The sequence below is a fragment of the Psammomys obesus genome, unplaced genomic scaffold, assembly GCF_907164565.1.
Source record: "Psammomys obesus unplaced genomic scaffold, mPsaObe1.curated_primary_1811, whole genome shotgun sequence".
Classification (NCBI taxonomy): domain Eukaryota; kingdom Metazoa; phylum Chordata; class Mammalia; order Rodentia; family Muridae; genus Psammomys; species Psammomys obesus.
The window spans coordinates 963,271-986,667 of NW_026596155.1; the positions used below are offsets into that span (position 1 = coordinate 963,271).

At 47.9% G+C, this 23,397-nt stretch overlaps 1 protein-coding gene and 1 pseudogene across 1 annotated transcript in view; one reads left to right on the forward strand and one right to left on the reverse strand.

Moving 5' to 3' along the window:
- Positions 1–6,066: 6,066 nt before the first annotated feature.
- Positions 6,067–11,614, reverse strand: LOC129667080 (calponin-2-like; annotated as a pseudogene).
- Positions 11,212–23,397, forward strand: part of Slc10a6 (solute carrier family 10 member 6) — a 20,145-nt gene continuing 7,959 nt past the window's right edge. Inside the window, exons 1-3 of the mRNA XM_055594582.1 lie at positions 11,212–11,944; positions 21,391–21,509; positions 22,129–22,217. Of these exons, the coding sequence (XP_055450557.1) occupies positions 11,613–11,944; positions 21,391–21,509; positions 22,129–22,217 (540 nt within the window). The 5' untranslated portion in view covers positions 11,212–11,612. The remainder of the gene's footprint in view (positions 11,945–21,390; positions 21,510–22,128; positions 22,218–23,397) is intronic.

Below are 23,397 nucleotides of genomic sequence, written 5' to 3' on the forward strand. Positions count from 1 at the left end.
CATCAGTAAGTCTCAGAGGCTGAAAACATTCTAGGCCTAGGTTAGATTGTATGGAAGTTTAGAAGCTTCCAGGACTAGGCCTAGATTAGCAGAGGCAGTAAGCCTGGGAGATGACAATTAATGAAATCAGGTGAATACAAATTACTTTTACAATGTTGAGTTTTTCTTTTTGAGGACAATATGTTGATTTACTAATAATAACAAAACAAAACAGCAGCAATAATAACAAAAACCCACACAGTTTCTCTTTGCCTCAGTGGCAACTTAAAAGTTAGACTATATTGTAGGGCTTTTTTTCCCCTCAATCATTTGATTTTACCAATAAAGACACAGAAGCCAGATACTTGGTGAAAGACTGATAGCTCAGAGAGGCAGAGAAAGCAACCAGGTGACCTTTCTACTCAGCCCATGTTCTCAAAAGATGTAATGCTCCTTCCCTTCAACTGAATGTCCCTCCTACTTCCTGTGCACCTCTCCATCTGTCCTCCTGACTTCCTGTATGCCCCTCCATCTGTCCTCCTGACTTTCTTTTACACTCTGTTTTCTCCTATGTTCACTCTTGGTCAACTCATTGCTTGCTCTACCTCTTTACCTGTTTACAGTACTTTAATCCTGCTCACAATACTCAGGCAGAAAGCTCTTGGATTAAAGGTGTGTGCTGGGGCTGGGCCATACCACAACTAGAAACAGGTTTTCCCAGCAAACAACACAGAGTGATCAAATATCTTGTGATGATTTTTCTCTGTCAATGCTGTTGCTGTGTTTGGACTGCTGTGATAAACATCTCAAAAACTGGCTTATAATCATTTGTTTTTTCTCCAATAAAGATCAAGCATCTGGGAAGGGCCACTTTCTGATTCATAGATATCACTTTCCACTGTGTTGCTGTATCTGGAAGGCACTAGCTCTGGCAGTAGCTTTGTGATTGCCCTTTTACAAATAATAAAGAGAGATCTGCTCATTTTTACTGTTTGCATGCTTTTATGTGTTTATGATGTATGTTCAAGCATGTACCATAGTGCACACATTGAGATGAACAGGAGACATTACTGCAGGTACCAATGAAATCCAGAAAATGATGGGACCACACCATAACAACTTACACTGCACTAAAACTAGAAAATCTGAAAGCATACAACTTACCATCGTTAACAAAAGTGAAAAATAATTTAAAAGATCTATAAAAGTGAGATTGAAGCAGTAATTCAAAATCTCCCAGCTGAAAAACTGCCCAGGTCCGAGTGAATTCAGCCAGGCTTTTACCAGTCATGCAGAAAAGAAAAAAAAAAACACTAGCACTTCTCATATTATTCTATAAAATAGCAAAGGAAGTATATACCTCTAAACTATTCATGAAAATAGTATTCTAATTCTGATGCCAGACAAAACCAAGATTTGCAGACCAGTCTCCCAAGTGAACATAAAATTCTCAATAAGATATTTGCAAAGTAAATTCAATATATCAAAAAGTTCTTTCACCGTGAACAAGCTAACTTTATTCCAGGTATACAGTGATGACTCACCTTAAGTCAGTAAATGTAATTCGTCATGTAATTGTTCTAAATGTCAGATCCTATGAGCATCTCAGTAAATCCGAGAAGACACCTTTAACAAATCTAACAACCTTCATGATGAAATCCCCAGGGAGACTCGATACGGAGGAAACACATCCCAGCTTAATAAAGGGTACACAGGACAAATCTGTGGATTTGCACAGAGAGAAATGCAAAGCGTTCCCTTTAACATTAGGACGAGGGTGTTCATGGTTGTCACACGTGCTCAATACAGTTCGAGAAGTCATATCTAGAGCAGGAAGATAAAAGAGAGATACAGATATGGAAGGAAGAAACCAAAGCAGTTGTGTAGCTGACGTGACTCTACCTGAGGCACCCTGAAGCACCCACAGAGAAACTCCTAGACCTGAAAGACACGTTTGGCAAAGTGGCAGGTTGCAAAATCGACAGCTAAGAATCAATGGTAAGCATACCGAGAGAGTAATCAAGGAATCAACCCCATTCACAACAGCTGAAACAGGTTCTTGAAACAAATCTAAGGAGAAGAGGCCCACAGTGAAACCTGGAAACATTAAAGAAATTGAAGACACTCGAGAAGAACGCCCCCGTTACAGATATTTGGAAAAATTCATATGGAAGCCTATTTTATGAGCTCATTGAAAATGCAATAAAAACCATTTTAAATGGAGATACTGTTCGTGGCTAGATAATGCTCCTCCCAGAAGCCATGAGTTATCAGATAATCTCAGTGTCAGGTGTGGGACACTTCCCTAGAAGTTGTTGGCCAGGGAGGTCTCTAAGTTTCCAAGAACAGTACAGGATATAGACATTGCTCTTGGGTGCATGCTGGGACTTGATAAGCTCCTGGTCCTGTAAACGGCACATTGTAGTCACCAGGCAAAGGGAAATCAAATGAGCGGAGCTGGAAGCTCCTTCCCATCAACCAGCCTTCATGGTGCCCGAAGGGGTGTGCAGGCTGCTGGGCGAGAAAAGCTGTCTCCCATCTTACCCAACTATGGGTACTTTCAAGCTACAATAACCACCTACCAGGCAAGACATGCTCCCTAGCATAATTGTGTATGGCTACTTAGAAGGTCACTGTCTTAGTGAGGTTCACTATTGCTCTGAAGAAACAACATGGCCAAAGCAACTCGTGGAGGAAAGGGTTTCCTTGGCTTACACATCACTGTTCATCACGGAAGGAAGTCAGGATAGGAACTCAAATGGGCTGGTGGCAGGGTGGAGGGGAGGAGGAATCTGGAGGCAGGAGCTGATGCAGAGGCCATGGAGAGGCGCTTGCTCCCTTTGGTTTGTTCAGCCTGCCTTCTCGTAGAACCCAGGACCACTAGCCCAGGGGTGGCCCCACCCACATTAATCACTAATTAAGAAAATGACATACAGGCTTGCCTTCAGCCCAGTTTTATGGAGGCATTTTCTCAATTGGCATTCCCTCCTCAGATGATTCTAGCCTGTGTCAAGATGACATAAAATCAGCCAGCACAATTGACCCCTTGTCAACTTGACAAACAATACTTTAAGATGTAATCTTTTCTGTTTTTGCTCATCCCCAAGACCCTAGGTTAATAAATACCAACAATATAAAACATATTACAAACTTAAAAGTTCTACAGTCTTTACCAATTCAAACACTTTAAAAGGTCAGTCTCTAAAAAGCCACAATCTCTTTCTCCCCCACCCCCTGATCCTTTTTTTCTTCAAGACAGGATTTTTCTGTGTGGCCTTGGTTGTTCTGGACTCGCTTTGTAGACCAGACTGGCCTCGAACTCTCAGAGACCCACCTGCCTCTGCCTGCCAATTGCTGGGATTATGGGATTAAAGGTATGCGATACCATGCCCAGCACAAAATCTGTTAAAATCCAAGTTCTCTTTTAAAAATTCAAAGTCAACTGTGGACTCCTATAATATAAAAGAAATAAGCCAAGCATTTTCTTCAAGAGAGAAGGACCAGGTCACAATCTGAATGAAACAGAACCAAGCTCCAACAATGTAAATGACTCAGTGTCCACTCACCATCTAGGCTCCTCCAGAGGGATTGGGCCATTTACTTGTCTCCCACCCTGCCCTCTATGGTGCACACAGCCTGTCTTCTAAGTCTGGGCCAGCCCCACCCCGCCTTGGCCACAGTTCCGAGGTCATCCCATGGTGCTGGCATCTTGACAGTGCTGGGGCCTTCTGCTGCGCTTTCACCGGAGCCTCTCCCGGGCTCTCTTCATGGTGCCAAGCCGCAGCCTCTCTGCGTGAGCCACTCAGCCCTGGGCCTTCCACCACTACTGAGGCTGCACTTTCACCAACGGCTCCTCCTGGCCTCTCACAGTGCCAGCCTGAGCTGCTCTCCATGACCCCTTCCTGCTACGTGGGTGACTCTTACGCTACCAAGTTCAGCTGCCATCAGGAGATGCAAATTTGGCTGCTTCTGGAACACAGCCTTTGTGTGTTTACTCTGAGGAAATGCTTCCCGGAAGACTTCGAGTCCAAGACGCTCGTCTCTTCTCAATCACGGCTGACACTTCAGCCCCAGCTGGCCAGTATCCATTGTCCCAGAAAAAACAAAGGTTTTACCTTAGTGGTTCTGGGCCCCAGCTCACCAGAACCACACAGTCTTCACAGAAAGGACCCGGAAGATCCTTTGTTGCTCTCTGAAACGTCACCAGCCAGGCCTCTGTGATCTGCACTGCACTCCACATTCTCATCTTCCAAGCTCATACAGACCAGCTACCCAAGCTCTCAGCCCTCAGTGAATTTTCTGTCCAAAGTCCCAACCTCGTCCCATAATCCCCAAGACAGCATGTTCAGGTCTGTCTGTTACAGAAACACTCCGATGTCCCAGTACCAACGTGTCTTAGATTTACTACAGCTGTGGTGAAACATCATGACGGAAGCCGGAAGGAAAGGGGTGAAACATCATGACGGAAGCCGGAAGGAAAGGGGTGATTTGGCTCACATTTCACACCATTGCTCATCGCTGAAGAAAGTCAGGACTCAAACAGGACAGGAACCTGGAGGCAGGAGCAGATGCAGAGGCCATGGAGGATGCTGCTTACTGGCTTGTTCCTCAAGGCTCGCTCATGCGTTCTTATAGAACCCAGGACCACCAACTCAGGGATGGCTCCACCCACAATGGGCAGTGCCCTCCCCCATCAATCACTAATTAAGAAAGTACTCTACAGGCTTGTCTGTTTCAGTCTTTTAGTTTTTCAAGAAAGGGTTTCTCTGTGTAGCCATGGCTGTCCTGGACTGGCTTGGTAGACCAGGCTGGCCTCTGACCCCCAAGTGCTAGAATTAGAGGCATGCGCCACATTGCCCAGACTATGGTTCAATCTTATGGAGACATTTTTTCCACTGAGGTTCCTTCCTCTCAGATAACTCTAGCCTGTGTCAAGTTGACTTAAGATTAGGCAGCACAGTAACCAACTGTTTTTGGATTGGATTTGAGCTCTGCTGGACAGGAGGGAACTCCTGCTTCTGAGCCTGGCTGTGGAGGCGATAGGCCCCAGGGGAGCCTACTATCCTTGCTCTGCTAATTGGTTGCCTTGTCAAACTGCCTTTAAATACTCACCTTTCTGCAAACAGATTAAAGCTGTGCCTAGGGCTGGAGAGATGGCTCAGAGGTAAAGAGCACTGGCTGTTCTTCCAGACGTCCTGAGTTCAATTCCCAACAGCCACTTGGTGGCTCACAACCATCTATAATGAAATCTGTTGCCCTCTTCTGGCGTACATGCAAAACACAACATTGTATACATAATAAAAAAAAAAAAAAAAAAAAAAAAAAAGCTGTGCCTAGTCTTTTCCAGGGAAGCTTTTTACACAGTGGTGGTTATCTGCACACGACCTATACAAGACCTAGTCCATGAACATCTCTTGAGGCCCCGCCCCTTCCAGAGGGACTTCAGCAACGAACAGCCATGGGGCAGAGCATCATTTTCTTTATCGGTGTTGGCTCCGAGTACCCTCCCATTTATGCTCAAGCCAGCGATTTTTTTTCTCCTTAGAAACAGAGGTTTTAATTCTTTTTGGCCACACAAGGTATATCAGATGCAGGGGCCTCCGGGAAAGTCACATGCGGCAGATGGAAGGGCCGGGGGGGGGGGGGGGGACCCAGGACAGTCCATCAAGCTGGTTTTCAGGAAGAGCTGGGAAGTTCAAAACCCAGAGGAGGCAGATAACATGGTGCCTCAGGGGTCCCCCCTCAGTCCTATTCTCTTGTCCACAGCCTCAGTTTCCTCACTGTAGCCTCCCCCATGCCTGCAGTATTTTAAAGTGTTACCCTCACCCCTCACCCCCCCCACCCCTGCCCCTTTTCCCCGGCACTGGCAGGGATGACCACAAAACACAAAAATCCTGGGAAGGAAGGCAGGAAAGAGGGAAAGCCAGTCCCAGAGAGTGCTGGCCTGTCACGCCAGCCCCTCAGGAAGCAGAAGTGTGAGGATCGTGGCGAGCTCTAGGCTCGATTTTAAGCCACAAAACAACAGCCACAGTGAAAACACAGAAGATCCGCAACCCCACTCCAATGGGTAGCTCGCACCCCTGGTGTTCAGTAATCCAGGGACTCGCCCCAATATTGCTTCCGGTCCCTCTGGCTGCCTGGCCCTGTGCTCAATATTTGGGGTTTACACATTTGCCTCCCCAGACCAAAGGGCCTCACTTTCTGGTTGTGTGTGACCCATCCACAAGGGCGTGGAAGAGGTAATGAGCCGGTTGGTGACAGCCTTGGTGTCATAGATGTGTCCCTAAGGGCATGTTTGATGCTGTCATGCCCACCTGGTTCGCACACTTGTTGGCTCCCGTCTTGAAGCTGATGGTGCAGTGGTTCATGGATGGCAAGATGTGGTCCTTGGGGTCATAAAGATGTTGCCTGGGGCCATGGGCCTTCATAGCAGACTGGCCGGAGCATTTGTCGGTGCCCATCTGTAACCCAAGGACACACTGGCTGGCCTTCACGGTGGCATCAGCCTCTGGTGCTTGACCTCAGCATCCACACCGCTCTGCAGCCCTTGGCTTTGGCCTTCGCTGAGGTGATAGGAGGGACACTTTCACCTGTGTCTCGTCCTCAGTGGATCACACACAGAAAGGACACACGAAAGAAGGAGGGGGACTCAAGCAGGGCTTCGGCAGCAGAGGGGAATGTAGGGAAGAAAAATAACTAACGTGCATTTATTATTTAAATATGTGAGACTCTCAAACACTAAAAAAAAAAAAAAATCACCTATAAAACAAGCCAATCTCTATTGGAAGCTGAAAAGAGGAAGGTGTAGAAAGAAAGGGTGAACAGATTTTGTTGTCGGCACTGGTCGCTGGATCAGTCTCTCCTATTTTGCTTATTGGTATGTTTTGAGACAGGGTCCTCTTCTGTAGCTTACAGTGGCCTGGAAATCATGGCAATCCTCCTGCCTCAGCCTCCTGAGTGCAGAGATTATAGGTGTCAGCGAGCATGCCCAGATTGCTTGTATATTTTAGCAAGGCTGCTGGGAAGCATTCAGAACCCATAGTGAATGCTAGGAGGTAGTCTTTGCTCTTAGGTGCATGAGTGTTTGAACCAAATAATTGCTTCAAAGTAGAGAACAAGTTAGGATGCTATCTTTTCCCGTATATTCTTTCAGGATGTTTATTCGTTTATTTATTACATGCCTGCATTTAGTACTTGTATGTCACAGGAGTCAAAGGTTAAGGTAAATAATGATAGGACATGGCATTTAATGCAAACTCATCTTCTGTCTTATTTTTTAAAGAACCCGTGGAGTTTTGTTTATTTTAATATATGTCTATGGAGTTGGACTCAAGCCATCAGGCTGTCCTGGAACTCACTGTGTAGACCAGGCTGGTCTCAGACTCAGAGATGCAGCTTCCTTGGGAGTGCAGGGATTGAAGGTTCGGCCCTCAGGCCCTGTGTGTTTTTATTTATTTTCAGACTCTAAACTTGGAACTGGCTTCCAGATCTTGCCTTATTCACTAGCCCTGCAGGGCAGGCTGTTTAATCTGCTCGGTGGCCATTTCACTCAGGGTAAACAGGAGTCACTATGGCATCTCCTTGACATGGCCGCTGGGAGGACAGAGCGAGAAATGTGCAGTGCCCAGGACAAGGCCCCAGGCACAGGGACACTCAGTAACTGTGGCTGTTCTCACAGAACATCTGTGTTAAAATTTGACATCATGCCATCAAACCTGATACATTTCTTTTATGACAACATGTGATAATTCCAGCATCTAAACAACTGTTGAGAATTTGTAGTTACAGTCTAAGTAATGTATAATCTGGTAAACTGAGGCCAGAAAAAAAAGCTGGGAAGAGGAATAGAAGTGCTCGTCTGTGCGGCCAGCAGACGCAGGCTGCATTATTTTGCTCCAAAGGTGGGTCGGGTGCTGTCCAGGTGACACACCTCGAAATTCCATTTTCCACCTCTGCTGACTGTGATGGGCAGGTCAGTGCCCTCCAGACCTGGCTGGCCTTCCGTTTCTGCAGGTGCTGCTACCTGGGAGCTTTTGTTATTTGTTGTCCCTGCAAAGTTAAGAACACAGATGGAAATTGCGACTGACATAGTGACAGTCTGGTTCTCCGTGACCTTAGGTTATTCAGTTGTCATTCTTTAGGGAGCTACTGGAGTCAGCCTCTGCATCCTCATTTCAACTCTCTTTTCCTCTTGGTTATAAAACAACGATCAACAGTTCTTTCAAAGATGACAAGTGCTGTAAAAAAATGCAAAGAAGAATAAAAGAAATCGTTCAGGTAGAAGTAATCACCATGACCTTTCTTTCTGTTCATTTAAAAACAATGATAATAAACTATGTGTGTGTGAGTGTATGTGTGAATTTTGGTTTCTTTCTAAACACAAAAATGTTGTGAATGTTTTTGTTTCAACCCCAGGTGTGGGGAATCTGGTTGCTTCCGATTGTCTACAGTGATGTAGTCTGTCTCATGCTCTGGCAGGGGCGTGATTTTACCAGGTGAGGGTAGTTTATGTTTGGAATTCTTGGAACTCTTGAGAGGGTAGAAATGCCAGCGCCCTGAGAGAGGCCAGGGGTGCTCGGAAGAAGTCCCTGCTGCTACTTTTGCTGGTTGCTGATGACTAGGATTAGACTTGCTAAATTCTAAGCAGCTGTTTAACAACTTAAAACAGCCAGAGGGGTAGAGAAAGCCCTTGAGTAACGCAGCCTGCATCTGCTGCCCACACAGGCTACAGCATTCCTCTTCCCAGCTTTCTTTTCTGGCCTCAGTTTACCAGTTTGTATGTTACTTAGACTGTAACTATAAATTCTCAACAGTTGTTTAGAACTTGACACCCCTAATCATCAGGAAGTAGTCTGAAGAGATCTCTGTCCCCTTTCCCCTTTATCCTTCCTTCTCTCCTCCCTCGTACTGGGGGGGAGGGGGTAGAACTTACAGAGTTTTAGTTATTTTAATTTACTTATATGGAGTTGAACTCAAGTCATCAAGCTTGCCTGGAACTCACTATGTAGACCAGGCTGGTCTCAAACTCAGAGATCCATGTGCCTCGGGAGTGCTGGGATTAAAGGTGTGGGCCTTTAATCCCAGGGGATAGGGGTTGGTGTAGGGAGGTAGGAAAAAGAACCCAATACTGTAACCAAAACCATAATGTGTGTGTATGTTGTGCATACATGTGTATGTTTTCTGAGGAGGCCTTTTAAAGGGCCTGGTTTTTGAACCAGGGCCTTTAACAGGCTAACCCTGTCCTCTATCACTGAGCTAGGCCTCCAGCCCGTCTTCTGTTTATTGTTTTAAGATAGTTGGGAACATTCTCTTCATGCCATTTGATCTTGAATTTTTTCCCATAACTATCATAAAGTTTTTCCTTGTGAAAATGTTTACCTCCTAAATAGCCCGCAATATTTCACCATTAGTTGTGCCATAATTTACTTAGTCTCTGTTTGGACATTGGATTCTAGGTTTCTGCTTTATAAACACAACGTCGTTAGAGTTAAGAGCACATTTCTTAGACACAGCACAGCTGAGGGTAAGTGTCTGCACCAGAGCACAAGCCTGCCTTTGCCAATACTTCAACTTATTTACCAGGCAACTTCTTAGGCCCATAGTCACTGTAAGCCTATCGCTTCGTGTTTTTCTCCCAGAAATACTGTGTGGAGTTTCAGCCTGATGTGTGAAATCAGGAGACTGTTCTTGCTTCCCTCAATACCTACAAGCAGGCAATGTTCACCTCGTCTTATTTTTCAGTGCTGGGGAAAAAAAAAAAAAAAACAAAACAAAACCCTAAGGCTGTCAGATTAGGGAAGCCTGTGCCACTGGGATAGACCCCTAGGCCTGGTGTTGATGTTTATTTGTTTGTTTGGGTTTTTTCCTAGTATTTTGTCACTTTCCTGTGAGATAGTAACTTTCTGTTTCTGAAGTTTAGCTGTTAAAAAGCTCTTGAAATAGCCCTTTTACCTGTGTCACATCTATACAGCCTGCCTTTTCTGTGACTGCCAATTTTGAAATTTCTCTCTCTCTTGGAGGCTTACCTCTGCTTTGTTCTTGGGTGGGAGACGGGTCTCTCTATATAATTCTTGCCGGCCATAGCAGCTTGATGAGAGAACAGGCCGGCCTCTAACTCACAGTGATCTGCCTGCCTTTGCCTCCAGAGTTCGGAATTAAAGGTTTCCACACTGGACCATTACCTGAGCCCTTTTTGAGCTTATAGAATTTTCTTTCTTTTTCATGTGTGTGTGTGTGTGTGTTTGCAGCTGTGCTTGCATGCACACGGAAGCCAGAGGTCAACATTGGACATCGCCCTCATTTGCTCTCTCTGCCTTATTTTTGAGACAAGGTCTCTCACCAAGGTGCTCACCAATTTGGCCAGAGCAGCTGGCCACTGAGCTCAAGGGCTTCTCCTGTCTCTGCCTCCCCGGTGGTAGAATTTTTTCTCTTGTGTGTGGTGGGTTGAGGTGGGGCCGGCAGAGCTGCTGTCAGGGTGTGTACTGTAGCCTGCCTTGATTTTCACCTGTGTTTCCCCTGTGTACACACTTAACCAGCACGCCTTGGTTTTGTCACGGGACACATTTGATAACTCAAGAACAAGCCACGCACAATGAGCCTCTCTCTTAAGGGAGGGGAGGGGTTGACAAAGCTTGTCTTGTTCCGGCTCTCTCTGTACACTACAAAAAGACCCTGCTGTCGGTGGGAAGAAAGAGGGTGGCCGTCGATGGCTTTGGAATTTTGTTTCGAAGAACCACAGTGTCCTCGTCTCATTGCCCCTCAGACCTGGTCAGTGTGGACAGAGAGCCTCCGTGCACTGCAGCAGAGCTGGCCCTGGCACCAAGCTCTCCGGGGAGTGCATTTGCACAACTTCCAGGGCGTGTGTCTCAAAGCAGACTTAAGTCTCCAGAGGAAAACGAGAGCTGCCTTGAATTATGTTGGGAGAGAAACGAGTTTCCACATGTTTTATGAGACACCAGCAAGTGCTTAATGTCATTTTATTTTGGCAGGTGTTTAATCATCAGCTTCAGACACAGTTCCTCAGAGAAATAACAGAAGAAGGAGAAGAAAAGGCCAATTGAGAGTCCCCTGAAATGATCTCGATCCTCTACGACATTTTCCAGGCTGGCCTCGCTTCACTCTCACATCTGAAATGCCTCATGAAACGTCGTGGGGCGGGGCTCCGACACAGCTGTCTTTGTTTTCCCCCTGGCTTAGTCGTTCAGACTGCACAGCATTGCATCCCGGCTGTTTGAGAGCCCTGCTGGATTTGGAGAAACTGCCGCCTTGGCATCTGGCCTGCTTCCCGAGAACACGATGTGATGTTGTCAGCACGGGCCAGTCCTAACCCTTGACGGGATGTTTGCCTCATTCCGGGTGCTTGAACACTCGGCGTAGGGAGGAGAGAACGGAAAGCATTGCTTGCTGGCACCTTGCTGCGTTCCCAGCCTGAGCGCACTGCCCTTCCCATGTCACTTGGTCAGACTGGGGTGAGGGACGCGCTCGGCCAACAGCAGCCGCTCGGATTCGCCACGTGTGCCTCAGTTGCAGCGTTAGGAAACGTGTCTGGACGGACCTGCTCCTCTGCTCCTTGCGAGGCCGCTGTCTGAGCCGAGCGCGGACAGCGCAGCAACTCCACCTGCCCTGCCTGCAGCATGGAGGAAGAGCGGCCCGTGGGATCGGAGGGCCATGACAACCTGAAGCTTGTCTTCACCGTGGCGTCGGCAGTGATGGTGGGCCTGGTCATGTTCTCTTTCGGATGTTCTGCGGAGATCCAGAAGCTCTGGCTACACCTCAGGAGACCCTGGGGCATCGCGGTGGGATTGCTCTGCCAGTTTGGCCTCATGCCCCTCACGGCCTACCTGCTGGCCGTCGGCTTCAGGCTGAAACCCATCCAAGTTATCGCTGTCCTCATCCTGGGGTGCTGCCCCGGGGGCACCGTCTCCAACATCCTCACCTTCTGGGTTGATGGAGATATGGATCTCAGGTAAGTCACAGCAGGGAAGCGCTGCGGGGTTTCTCTGTCTGGGAGTCAGGGTCACATCTGTGCTTTAAAAACAAACAAAACAAAACAATCTTGCAATCTCTGGGTAGCCCTGGGTGGGAAGTAATACAAGGATCACAGAGTCTTTCTGGGCACCAGACTCTCTCTGCTGCCATTAGCTTCTGCTTTCTTGGGAGCCTTCTCTATCCTGAGTCGTGGCACCTAGTTTGAGGGCAGCAACAATTTCCCAGGACATCACCAAAACTCCCACACAGCTAGTGATGGCAATAGTGGTGGTCGAGAGAGACAGGGTCAGATCAGATTGAAGGCTGGTGGTTGCGAGAGACAGGTTCAGATCAGATTGAAGCCCACGTGGCTCTTTTCCTTTTCTTTTTGTCTCTTTGTGCCCACATCGCTCTCAGCAGGTGTCTCCGGGAGATCCTTCTTGTGAAACAGAGCGACTTCACGAAGGCCTTCACGGCATCTGACAGGCATGGCTGGCTTGAATTAGGGAGCACTGTGGAGCTCCCAGGATGATGAACTGTCCGCTTGCCTTTGCCTCCCTGAGGTTTAAACTAGAGCTTATTCCTATTTATGGGGTAGATGAATACTCCTGCAGAAATTAAGCTTTATTATTTATTGACACCTTAATAAAGGTGAATGTACCACGTAATTTTGGGGTCAAATGTTTTGGTGGGAAATGGCATATTTGAAGAAAGCATAGATGAGTCAGTATTGGGAGGAAATGGAGGGTTAAAAACAACGAGTTTTCTAGTTTTTTTTTTTTTTTTTTTTTTTGCTTATAAATGCATTTTTACATCCTGCCCAGAGAAAACGCTCCCTATAAATGTAAATCTTTGCATTTGAGGTTTACTCCATGATGAATGAATGAATGAATGAATCAGTGAGTCAGCACCGATGACTAAAACGTGGGAGCTGACGCCAGCGAGTCAGCCTCAGGTTTGGCTTCTAGTTCTCTCGCACATGCTGAGAACATTTAGTGTATCGGACAGCTCTCACCACACACGGGTTCACAGCGGTGTGCACGCGGTGTGCCTTTTCGTCGCTGACGTCTGAGACTCGAGGTCGTTCTTGGTAGTTTTGGGTCTGCACTCATATGTCACGACTGGAACTTCAGTGGAGTGAGTGCCCGTTATCGCTCCTCTGTCAGCAGTGAGATCCGGGTCCTGAGGGTTTCGGGAAAGAAGGGATAGTACTGTTCATAGGCACGATGTACGTCTCGGCTTCGCCTTCTCTCCTGGGTTCTCATAATTGCCTGTATTTTCAGTATTCTGAGAGAATGAGTCAGGCTGGTGAAGGAGCCCAAAAAAGCAGATCAGGGCTCACAGCGGAATTCACATCTGGTTTACATCAGTTTGTAACTTGGGGAACTTTTCCCATGACACTTGGCAACTGCATCATCCGGACTATGAGCAGAGGCCTTTGGATGTGTTTTGAAACACTTCTGTTCTGGGAAAGAGGCTATCTATTACCAACACCCCTGATTCATCAGCATCGTCACAGAAATGCCCACAAACAGCACGTGTGGAAGAGGAAGTCCATGTTGTTGCTTATAGGCAGCCCTATCACTTTATAGATTTTGCTTTTGTTGTATTGGGACAAGGTCTAGCACGGCCCAGGGTTGCTTTGAGGTACTAATCCTCTTGACTCCCCAGTGGGTTCCCGGGTGCTGGGATTACAGGCTCACACCACCAGGACTGGCATCGACTCCTCAAACAGCTTTTTTGTTGTTGTTTTCTTTTCTGGGTTTGTTTTGTTTTGTGACAGGGTTTCTCTGTGTAACCCTGGCTGTCCTTGAACTCACTTTGCAGACTAGGCTGGCCTTGAACTCAGAGATAGCCCTGTTTCTAGAGTGCTGGGGATTCGAGGCATGCGACCATCACAACTGGCTTAATCAGCTTTTAAACTTACAATACGTGAACTCTTTTCCATCTTCCTTTTTTTTTATAACGTGTGTGGCTGTTCACTTGTGCGTATGTCTCTGTACCGCGTGCATACCTGGTTGTAGATGAGGCTACAAAAGGTTATCAAATCCCCTGGAACTGGAGTTAGAGATGGCTGTGAGCCACCACATGGGTGCTAGGGATGGAAGCTGGGACTTCTGGAAGAACAGCCAGTGCTCTCACCATTGAGCCAGCCCTTAGCCCCAGAGCTTAAATGTCGCTCAGAGTCCCTTGTCTGAGAATACAAACACCCATGCACGTGTGACGCAGAGCCAGACACACAGTAGGCATGCAGCAAAGGTGGCTGCTCCCCCCTCTCCTTGGCAAGCACTCCACCCCCGAGCGGCCCCATCCAGTGCTTTTCCCTTCTCTAAATTTTGATTTTGAGTTTCACAGACACAAACAGTACGAAACAAATTGTAAGCGGTGAAAGAATATTTGTTTTTTGTATTTTTGAGATAGGGTCGTTCAGTGTTGCCCACGCTAGCCTCAAACTCAGTATGTAGCCTAGGCTGGCACTGAGCTCATAACAATCTTTACGGAGATGAAATTTTTTTTTTTTTTTTTTTTTTTTGAGTTTTGTTTTGTTTTGAGACGGGGTTTGCTTGTGAAGGCCTGGCTGTCCTGGAACTCATTCTGTAGACCAAACTGACCTTGAACTCAGAGATACGCCTGCCTCTGCCTCCAGAGGGTTTGGATTAAAGGCCTGTGCCACTGCCACCTGGCTCTAGAGGTGAAATTTTAAAGTAGGTACTAAAAGTTGGATTTTATTTTATTTTAAAAGACTTATATGGTATTGTGCCTACATGTAGGCCTGCCAGAAGAGGGCACCATAGATCATCCTAGATGGTTGTGAGCCACCATGTGGTCGCTGGAATTGAACTCAGGACCTCTGGAAGAGCAGGCAGTGCTCTTAACCTCCAAGCCATCTCTCCAGCCCCTAAAAGCTGGATTTTAAAAGCTTATGGATAACAGGCTAATTAATGCTTTAATCTCAGAAGCCGTATCCAGCACATTGCTTCACAATAATCAACAAAAGCTGTAAAGCTGTGTAAAGCTCAGTGGCCAGTCGTGGACAGTCATTCTGTCCACAGTGCTGGAGGAAATCTAAGTGTGCTTAATCTTACATCTTTGTTTTGCAAATGGGGAAGCCGGGGCAAAGCTCCTAGAGATGATCCCTAGTGTAGTTTTGTGGCTTTCACTGTGCTTTGTTCGTGTGGTTTTTCGTGTGTCCTTCTTAAGCGGGTGTTCCAGACTTGAGCAGGTGTCTACACGCCGAGCATGGCAATGCCAGGTGCCCTCCTAGGCCCCTGGCCTCCTCACCATAGTCTTTGTTCTCTCGGCCTGCTCTCCCCTCCTTCCTCCCTCCGTTCCCTCAGCCCACTAAGGCCCCATCCTCTTGCTGAACTTTCACTGTTCTGGCTTCCTCTTAACCTCCTCGGTTGTTTCCTCAAGTTAGGCCCTAGTGAACCTTGTCATGGCCAGTACTTGTAACTTCACCAGTGTTCTCTCCACATACAGTCTCTCTGTTATCAGTTCCTAGTAGATAAATAAAGCAGACTCTAACTGTAGGCTTTTTAAAAATGTTTACAGTGAACTTTATTGATAGTGTTTGGCGTTTGAGAAAGTAGGGCTTCCTAAGCCTCTGCCATTTTTCTGGGATTCTGGGATGGAAACTGTGAGGGGAGATGCCTGCTGTACTGGAGGCTGAGTTGGGCTGAGGACTTTCTCTTCTGTTCACGTGTTCGCTGGCATCGGGTTGCCCAGGGCTTCTTACTGCTTGGAGGCCATGAGGACCGTGAGGTGTACCACACAGTTGCTGTTGCCAGATTCCTTGTCATACCAGTAAACGAGTTTGACAAAATGGCTGTTGAGGGTGATGCCGAAGTTGGCATGGATGACTTTGACCAAGGGGACCTGCCCATCTGATGGAACAGGTAGCCCTGCTCATGACCTTGAGTTTCATCACAAACATGGGAATGTAAGCCGACAGGGCAGAGATGAAGACCCTTTTGGCTCCCTCCTTTGGGGGGAGGTGATCTTCTCCATGGTGATGAAGACACCAGGGGACTCCACAACATGTTCAGTACCAGCATCGCTCCATTTGATGCTGGAAGATGGAGATGGTTTTCCCATGGATGACAGAGTTCCTGCTCCCAGCCTTGACTGTGCCATTGACCTTGCTGTGTGTGGACTCATATGGAAATGTGTAGACCCTGGGGTCGAGGTCAATGAAGGGGTCACTGATGGCAACAATATCCATTTGTCAGGTTTAAGACAGTCCTGGTGACCGGGAGCTAAGTACGGCCAAGTCAGTTCCCTCTGACCTTTACCCAGTCTCTGTTGAGACTGGCATGACGTGAAATGTGGCTGACCCTGGAAAGAGGAGGAGCAGAGAGTCTGGCTTCCATCCCCATAATCAGAAATTATAATCCTTCCAGCCGAGGACTGTGTCATAGGTACACAGTTTCGTAGTGCTTACTGAATTCATCAGCTTCTCCAGGTCTCCAGGTTTATTTCCCATGAATTCCTTAGATGCAAGTGGCCTCCAGCCAAAATGAATTATTCACTGTTCACTAAACACACCCTGGTTTTCTCACTACTTGCCCATGCTCTTCAAATACCCTTCACTGTTAGCTGGGTAGATCTGTCTGCTCCAGTCATGGTATGAATCTCCTTAATCATTCTGGAAAGAAATGGACTGATAGATACAAAAAGCTTAGACATCATGTATCAGGGCCCTACTGAGCAGCCAAGCTGTTCTTTGCTGGACCCTTTTCGGTGGTGGTGGTATTGGGAGGCTAGTTGGATGCGAACTGACCTTGGATGGCTTCAGCTGGAAGACGACTTGGTTATTGTCTACAGGTGCTCTGTGTGTATGTGTGTGTGCATATGTCTAATCTCTTTGTCTCTGTCAGTCAGTAGTCAGTCTGTCTGTCTGTATCTCTGTAAACAGTGGGGCTGATTCGCCCCTCCACGGGCTGGACTAGAAAGTTGTGTTGCAGAGAAAACGGATGAGGCCCTGGCAACACTTTCTGCAGTATGCTCTCCTTTCGATGAACAGATTCCTGCCTTGGAGGGGGCAAACGGCAATGTAGTGCCCACTGCATGGCAGCAGGATACAGCACCGACTGGCAGAGATGCTTGGGCAGGCTATGAAAAGTATCTCTGCTGCAATGTCTTCACTTTTGCTTTTTATGTGCATATGCGCATGTGTGTGTGTGTGTGTAAGTGTAGCTTTGACTCTTGCCTGGCACAATCCACCAACTGATCTTTCATCTACAAGGCAGGCAATAGGGTGCCGCGTCTGCTCAAGTTGCTGAGCACCTGGGAGCGGCTGATCTCACTGCACCTCTGTGCCTACATGTGCGTTGTTTTGTTGTGAGGTAGAATCTCATGTAGCCCAGGCTGACCTCAGACTCAATTTACAGCTAAAGATGTCTTTGCTTTCGTAATCTTCCTGCTTCTCCCTCCCAAATGCTATTATCACAGCCATGGACCACCAGGCCTGGCTCTCCGCTCCCATTTTGATGGAGGACTCTGGAGTTCTCTTTTATCTCAAGACAGGGTTTCTCTGTGTAGCCCTGGCTGTCCAGGAACTCACTTTCTAGACCAGGATGGCCTCAGACTCACAAAGACCCACCTGTCTCTGCCTCCCGAGTGCTGGGATTAAAGGCGTGTGCTACCACTGCCCAGCTCTCTTTTATCTTTGAATCATTATGAAACACACACAATAAAATGTACCATTGGAGCAATATAAGTGGCACTATGGACATTCACATAGTTATATACCATTCTGCTGGTGTCTCATGCTTGGCCCCGGGATGTCTTACATGACTCGCGTGTATTTGTCATTTGGGGTCTGGCTACCTAAGCCATGTGGGCTCATCCTCCTCAGAGATTATCTCAGAATTCCATTTCTGATGCCGAGTGCTGTTCCATCGTGTGGGTCCCACTTTCCCTGTTCACTCCTCGGTAGCCATTGGGTGGTTTCTCCTGTTTGTTTCTTGTTTTGTGACAGGTACGTACCCTGGCTGGCCTGGAACTCAGTATGGCAATCAGGCTGTCCTGATCCCCATTGCCTCTGGCTTCCTGAATACTGGGTTACTAGCATGTGCCACCTTTGGACTACTGTAAATAATGGGGCATGGCATGGGGGTATACAGTTATCTGTGTGCCAGCTTGGAGGAGAACTCAAGGGTAGATGTGAGTGGTTGCTCTATAAGCACCATAGGAAACAGATGAGAAAGGAACTTGAATACCCAAGTTCCTGCTTCCCCCGCCCTACTTTTCCTTTTTGAGAAGGTCTGAGTGTGCATACCTCTGGCTGTCTCAAACTCACCATGGAGACCAGGCTGGCCTCAAACTCATGAAGCTCTGAGTGCTTCTGCTTTCTGAGTGCCCTACCCTGATTTTAATATTGCATCTGACTCTGTCTGATGGGGCTGCCCAGCCTCTGTCCCATAATGCCAAATATGTAACTTTTGGGTCACCTGTTGGAAGGACTTGCAACTGTACTGCTTGATAGCCTCACTTACCAGAGGTGTCAGTTTCTTGAGGGTAATTGTTCACGTGTGCTCCGTGCCAGCCTGGTCCGTGCCAGCCTTGTCTGTGCCAGCCTGGTGGAGGCAAGGGCCTCGATAAACACGAGTGACACAGTGAAAATGTTGCCTACCCCCGAAATGGAAGCTGTTTATTAATGCAGCTCCGGACAGCTCACACCGCCTACTGGTACCAGTGGCGAGGTGTCCATTGAGGCCGTATGCGTGTGCCATTCCATCAGCAAGGATTCTGAACACGCGTTGGTGGTATCTGCGTAGTTCCCTGGCCAGCTCCGACCACTGAAGTTTTCTTGTGCTTCCTTCCATTTTTCTATTTATTTATTTTGAGACAGGTCTCATCTAGCCAAGGCTGACATTAAACTTGAAACAGCAAAGGAGGACCTTGAACTTCCGATCCTCCGCTCTGCCCTTTTGAGTTCTGTGACCATAGGAGAGCAGCTGCCATGCCTGGTTCTTTCCTCTCCCCGGAAGCTCCTGGCCCCTGGAGAGACCTGAGAAATCGCTCACGATTCTTCAGATCTGACTCAGCCTTCGGCACTTCAGGATTTTGGAGAGAGAGAGCTGAGATTGAACCTATGCTAGTTACTTTTTTTTTTTTTTTTTTTTTTAAGGCTATGACAAAATACCCGACAGAAGCAACTTAAAGGAGAAAAACTTGGTTGTAGCTCGCAGTGTCAGAGATTTCAGCCCTTCATTGCAGGGAAGGCATGGCAGCAGGAACATGAGGGCATGGGGCAGAGGCTGTACAGATGGGTAGGAACCTGACATGGGTGTAAGATTTTCAGAGGCCTCCCCTAGGGGGCTATCTCTGTCTGCCTTCTTTTCTCAGACAGGATCTTGTAGCCCAGGCTGGTCTAGAACTCGCTATGTAATCAAATATGACCTTGAACTTCTGACCTTCCCTTCTCTACCTCCCAAATGTAGAGATTCCAGGCACGTGAAACCACGCCTGTTTTCACCCAGTGCTGGGGATCAAACCCAGGGCTTCTCGAATGCTAGGTGGACACTCTGCTGACTGAGGTACATCCCAGCCCAGACCTCCTCTCCCAGAGGCTCCACAGCATTTAACTTAGTGGCGCAAGCTGGGGACAGAATGTTCAGAACATAGTCCAGTGGAGGGTCATTCCAGATTCAAATGACACTGTAATGTCTTTGCTCTCGGGGTAGAAAGAACATTGCAAGGTTATTGTAAAAATGAGAAGCGAAAAAATACATGACAGTTTGGGGCACCCAGCAAGCAGCACTGCATAAATGTTCGCCATCCCGATGGGAGGCGGCACAGGGGAGCACCTCTGTGTGGGTGTGGAGAATCAGGCTGTGACGGCTCCTCCGATGGTTTCCACAGATGTGGCACACTGGTGTCCATTCGGCTAACCAGACCGTGGCTTCTTTTATGCAGGAACGGTTTCGAGAGTTGGAGTTCCTACTTGCACAGGCTGGAAATTAGCCTTTGAATAACTTCAGCCCCATTGCAGGATGTTACCCACCACCTGGTGGTGGAATGTGTGGCTGACTGTCCTCTCGGGGAGGGAGTTCAGGATCTGCCTGTTTGCCCAGTCTGGCTGGACCTGTCCCATTCTCTGCAATAGCTGCGGATGGTGTCATTCTTTCCTGTGCGAGTGGATTCTTGTTCTATTGAAGTCAGAGAACGCCGGCGGTTCCCACCGTGTGGACGGTGGAGGGACGCAGCTCGCCACATCCTCTGTTCACGCCACACTGGAATTTCTTGGCAGGCACGGGAAGGCGAGGCTTCTCTCCGGCTTGGCTGGTGCTTACAGCAGTTGGCAGAGCCCCAGGTCCTCTCTCGCCCTCTGCAAGCATCAAATTAAATGGACAATGGGATCGGGTGATCCCATGGAGCTTGGGGACAACAACCTCGGGGAGCAGGCTTTCACAACCGGTGAGACACCGACCTTGGCTCTTTACAGTGAGGAATCTCACCTTTTGTTTTTGGGGCTGACACAGTGCAGGGGCGGGGTGCAGCATTCCGCACCCCACACTTCAAGATTACAGTGATGCCGTGTGGAATTCCTTCCCGGACTCGGTAAATGGAGAGCCAAGGCATACAGCATTGGTCAAGTATTCGGGAAAGTTTCTTAAGAACCGTCTCTATGGAAACAGAGAGTGTGGCAAAAGGCTGGTCTTTCTCTAGCTTAGCAGGAAGACATCGCTTTTTGTGTTTTGCTTCTGGTGTTGGATGACCCCAGAGCCTACTCAGAAAATGATAAAATGTTTTTAGGTCTTATATGGAGTGAAAGATATGCAGGATTTTTTCTTTTTTTAGAAGAAAAAGTTTGAAAAGGAAAATGTATGTGGAAATATTAAGCCTATTTTTTTTAAGGACACAATTTAATTAAAACAGTCTGGTATTTGATTAGGAAAAGCCAAAATTACATACCAATGAGTTGTCCGAAAATAAATTGAATAAATTTGGGCATTTAATTAATACGGAATAAAGGAGCCGCTTCAGTTTAGTGAGAAAAGTGTATGCATGCACTTGCCTTTCAAATCAAAATAGTTTTATGTCCTATACCATCTAAAATATAAACTTAAATGAGTTGAAATTATAAACATAGACTATCAAGCCATAAAGTAGTGAAATATAGAGGTGATGTCTAGACGCCCCAGAATGGAGGACATCTTGACAAGGACGAGAAGCTTCAACACCATCAAAGACCAACAGCTCTTTACTGTTTTGTCTGTTTGTTTTTTGAGACAGGGTCTCACTGTGTGGCATTGACTGGCCTGGAACTCAGCATGTAGACCGGGCTAGCCTCATTCTTCCAGAGACCCTCCTGCCTCTGCCTCCTGAGTGCTGGGATAAAGGGCTGTGCCCTCACATTTGGCCCACGACTAGGTCGCCACAGCAAGGACCAGGTTGTCCGTCTCTCGTCCCTCCTAAGTCCTTCTCTTTCCTTTTCAGCATCAGCATGACAACCTGCTCCACCGTGGCCGCCCTGGGAATGATGCCCCTCTGCCTCTACCTCTACACCCGGACCTGGACACTCGCACAGAATCTCACCATTCCCTATCAGAGCATAGGTCGGTACGGGGCTCGTGCAATTGAGTAGAACCGGCCATGGCGATGGGGCAGATGGCAGTTAAGGACAAGCCCCTGCATGTGCTTTTCCGCATCACCTGAACCAGCCCTATCACCTTCTGCTTCTGGTCCTACTCCGTACACTTTCTGGCTCGGAGGGGTTGAGCAGCCAGGTGAAGACCATGGAGCGTAGAGCTGACCACTCACTCAGGCGTTGTGTCTCGGGGCTAGCTTTTGCTGGCGTGGTGAACCACCCAAGGCCCGTTCTCTCTGAAGAGGCGAAGTTTATTGAGCTCACAGTGTGTCTCCCACCATGACTCACAGTGGCCACACAGCACGTTTTTCTGGGCGCCCTCACTGGCTAGACATTTCATAGACTTAGCGGGGCCATCTTCACTCCTAATGATCATCTCTCTGCTGTCTCTAAAATTCCCGTGATTGGAGGTTTCTGAGAGAAATGGTAGCCCAGGTGTGAGGGCATCGGTTAACAGCAAACACCCTTCAAATCGTCCTTCGAGGCTGTTAACTGACTGGGAATGAAAGTTGCTGGGAAGGAATGAGTCGTCGGGGGGGAGGGGGGAGGAGAGGGGACATTGTCTGATGGCTTTTGTTTCTTTTCAGGGATTACCCTCGTGTCCCTGATTATTCCCGTGGCCTTCGGCGTCTACGTGAATCATAGGTGGCCAAAGCGAGCGAAAGTCATCCTTAAGGTCAGCAACTCCTCCCCCACGCAGCATGTCACCAGATGCAGAGACCAATAGGCAGAACCAATGGGCTGTCCCAGCCCAGCCCTCTCCCGACCCCTGGCTGGGAGCCCTGCTCTGTCACTCCCCTTGGCACACACCGGTTGGTGGCATCCTGGGAAACATGATGATCCTCGTGACAGAAACGCTAGGGCCTGCCACGGGCTGAGACGGCCAGGAGCTGTCCCTCCCTAGGCTGAGCACCTGTAAGGTGACGCTCCCCCCCCCCCCCCCCGGCAGTGAGCATAGTGGCGCCCCAGTGCGGGGGAACATGGCGGTTTCCTAGCACGGGATGAAGGGCCGTCTCGCCGAGCATCCCCAGGCACACACCACTATAGTTGTCATTGGCACACACAAGCAAGGGCTGCTGACCTCGTGAGGGACGCTGTGTGAATGAAATCATCCCCCAGGTGCAGAGGGGCGGCCAGGGAAAGGTGGGAACCCACACGTCCTGTCACCCCTTGCTTTGCCAGGCTGTCATCTGCTTGAGAAACAAGTGCCAGACGACTTTTAAAGTCTCCTCAAAAGACACAAGGCTGTGCCTTTTCCTTCAAAGCTGAAAAGGGATCTCAGCTGCATTTTACATCTATAAGGAAATGAGCGTTAGGGGGTTACTTGGAGGTTCGGCAAAAGAGTCAGCTGGGGCTGTATGTGGTCAGGTCCAGTCGACGCTCACGCTGCCTCTACTGGCTGCCTTCTCAGCTGAGCAGCGAAGATGGGAGAGAGGAGGCGAAGGAGGCTGTGTGTGCGTGGGGCGAGGGTGGCTTGCACACTCAAGTTCTCTCTCTCTGGGTCGGACTCATGGGATGAGGCCCTTTCCTTCCCACACTTGTCACTGTCACTTTAAAAAGAGCCCCTTTGGGTCTGAATCATTTCAAGTCAAGGCTGATATTGTAACTAAGGTCATCTTCCACCAATGGAGTCTGCTGTCTCCGAGACTGATAAGAGCTTGCTAAGATCCAAATTGCTCTAAGCATTCTGTGATCTCAACTATAGAATGTTTTGGATCTATGTATGTATGTATGTATGTATGTATGTATGTATGTATGTATGTGTGTGTGTATGTATATATGTATGTATGTATGTATGTATGTATCTATCTATCTATCTATCTATCTATCTATCTATCTATCTATCTATCTATCTA